The sequence below is a fragment of the Salvelinus sp. IW2-2015 genome, unplaced genomic scaffold (genome assembly GCF_002910315.2).
Source record: "Salvelinus sp. IW2-2015 unplaced genomic scaffold, ASM291031v2 Un_scaffold5644, whole genome shotgun sequence".
In the NCBI taxonomy this organism is placed as follows: Eukaryota; Metazoa; Chordata; class Actinopteri; order Salmoniformes; family Salmonidae; genus Salvelinus; species Salvelinus sp. IW2-2015.
In genome coordinates, this window is record NW_019946909.1 from 28,188 (window position 1) to 31,084 (window position 2,897).

General features: G+C 36.9%; 1 protein-coding gene across 1 annotated transcript; it reads left to right on the plus strand.

Moving 5' to 3' along the window:
• The first annotated feature begins 1,108 nt into the window (after positions 1 to 1,108).
• On the plus strand, positions 1,109 to 2,505 carry LOC112078405 (myosin-7-like). Its single transcript, XM_070442045.1, has 5 exons — positions 1,109 to 1,130; positions 1,482 to 1,630; positions 1,726 to 1,821; positions 1,940 to 2,071; positions 2,388 to 2,505. Exons 1-5 carry the CDS (start codon positions 1,109 to 1,111, stop codon positions 2,406 to 2,408), a joined length of 420 nt encoding a protein of 139 aa, XP_070298146.1. The 3' UTR covers positions 2,409 to 2,505.
• Positions 2,506 to 2,897: the final 392 nt, after the last annotated feature.

Sequence of the window (2,897 nt, forward strand, 5' to 3'; positions counted from 1 at the left end):
ATCAGAATACAATTCCTACTTTAGAGTTCAGTAAAAATAGCATCCAGGTAGTTTTACCACATAGTTTCTAAACCCAGAGGTGCAACATTGCAAGACTTCCGGGAATGATTGTGATTCAGACCAGACCAGGGTTTGAGATGTCTATGGGAGAAGTGTAAATGTCATCCTTGTTTGTTAATTTTCTTGAAATCTAAAGGCAAGACCTAGACTCGAGTAAATGTATTAAGATACTGGAGTAAATGTATTAAGATACTGGAGTGCATCTTTAAGTAGCTGAAACTGTCATTACTACAACCTAGTGAAAGTAACAAACGAACACGTTTTAATTTTCATCAAAAACAACTATCTACCGAAGGAGTTCTTTTGACTGCATGAACATGTGCAGTTCAGCACAACTGTTAGACCCGGTGATGTGTTTCTGTGCATGAGCTTAGCTAGCTAAGGTCGCAATGGGATTGTCTACAAGTCTTCATCTTTGGATTTGCTACGACTTCTCCAGTGCATGGCTGGACTAATCATGTCTCGGCCCCTGGGAAAGAACATTTTAAAGTCACCTTCTGGCATCAGAAACAACATTTTGCAGTTTTAAAACAAATGTTCAGCTATTCTACACATTTTTCCTTTGGACAGAAATAACATTTTGTAATTTTAGAGCTAATTTCTTGAAATTCTACACATTTTGCCATGTGGCGGAGAGAAAATGTAGCAGTTTTAAAAGCTTAATTCAGGATGTATTTATGTTCAAAATCAACATTTTGGGGAATATGTTACACTTATTTAGCGGAGTTGAGAAGAATTGTAGCCAAGACCTTAAAATAAAGATATASAAATATATTAATCTAGTTGCTTCGTTCCAGCTTGTACAAAAGTCCTGGCAGACTTCTTCTAAACTGCCATTTCATTCATAATAATAATAATAATAATACAAATTCTAAATAAATATCAACACACGATATAATATACTGTACATGAATCAAATTCATCTCATTGTAATTATTTGTTAGGCTTCATCTAGTTACATTGTTAAATTTCTCTCTCTCTAGATCGCTAGCTACTTGACTCATTCACTCGCTGCAAAATGGCCGTTGCTAGGGAAGCTAGCGTTGCTATGTGGGACTACCAGCTAGAAGGTAAATTAGCTTGTAGGCTAGCGGATTTTCATATGTTCATAAAAAAGTGAAAAAACAACATAAAATCTTAACAAACATATGTACATACTCTGGAAAATACTTATGGTGCTTTCCCACTTACCTTCCAAATGAATTTATGTCGGTGCTTCTGTCTCGCTTTTGACTATCAATATTCATAACATTTGAAATGTAAATTCCACTTTGGGAACCACTGACCGAGAAAATGAAAAGTTGTTATAATTATAGACCCCTTCAATAAAAATTGTAAATAGTACATAGGAACAGACAACAATTGTGCCTCCTTGACTAGGTAGAAGATTACCWGTGTTACAAAGATTCGTTACATCTGATTTCACCAGCTCAAACAACTGCCTACGTTTATTTTTTTCACAAAGGTGCGTGAGCTCGAGACTGAAGTGGAGGTCGAGCAGAGAAGAGGTGTAGACGCAGTCAAGGGAATCCGCAAGTATGAGCGCAGAGTCAAGGAGCTCACTTACCAGGTAAGAGAAAGTGCATTCTTCACACACTTGACACCAACACTGATAGGTTTGTGTATATAATTATGGGGCATTGATCATTTGATCTTCTCTCACAGACTGAGGAGGATAAGAAGAACGTTGGCAGACTTCAGGACCTGGTAGATAAGCTGCAGATGAAAGTGAAGGCCTACAAGAGGCACGCTGAGGAAGCRGTGAGTCACAGACTTAGTCAAATACTCTGAAAGCATACATTCGACAACATATTTATCGTTAGAAAAAAATATATAATGAATGCTGATGTTCTGCTCTCCCTCTCTTTTCCTCAYCCAGGAGGAAGCAGCAAACCAGCACATGTCTAAGTTCAGGAAGGTTCAACATGAGCTGGAGGAGGCTGAGGAGCGTGCTGACATCGCTGAGACTCAGGTCAACAAGCTCAGAGCCAAGACMCGTGACTCTGGAAAGGTACAGAACTGCTGCTAAACCTGAACCTGACTCCTGTTCAGATATGACCACATCAACACCACCTATGATTAGTTATTCACAGAGATCAATACAGACCTTTTACACTCAACTGTATTGAACATCTGTAAGAAGCACATGTCAAGTAGGGCAAAAAAAGAAGATTATTTCAATCTAAGCTGGTACTTAAAAGTTGAAAGTCCAAGCTGAGTCTTAGAACACTTTTTCCATTATACAGTGTTCTTTCCAAGTGTTCATAATATATTTATCATGTTCATTATTATTACTGATCCATTATATTTTTTCTTTCTTCCTACAGGGAAAAGAAGTTGCTGAATAAACAAGATCAAAGTCTTACAATTTTCCTGTGTTGCATAAAATATGATTTTCATGGTGAAATTTTGAGCGTTGATTAAAAACATGTGGATCTACATATACTTCCTTTGTGACTGTGGAGTTATTACTCAGCAAACAGTTTTTTTATATCGTAATAATATTGTACTTTAATTAATGGAGCAATTTGGGATTCCAAAAACAACAGTAGATGTAAGAACTACAGATTGCCCCTTTAAGTCTATCAAAAGTGTCCGAGTTTGAGCATTTTTCCATTTGGCCTATGGATATATATTTTTTATCAGCCTGAATTAAATTGAGCAATAAAAGCCTCACTTTTATTCTATAGGCTTGGATCCGCACTTTGTAGCTGTTGCAAGAGCTCATTTTTCACTGGCTGTCCACTGGTTTCACGGTTTTCAACAAATAAATCAACTTAAAACTTCTTGAATTCAACCATTATTGGTTCAAATCACATTTAGATTTGTGGACAGCC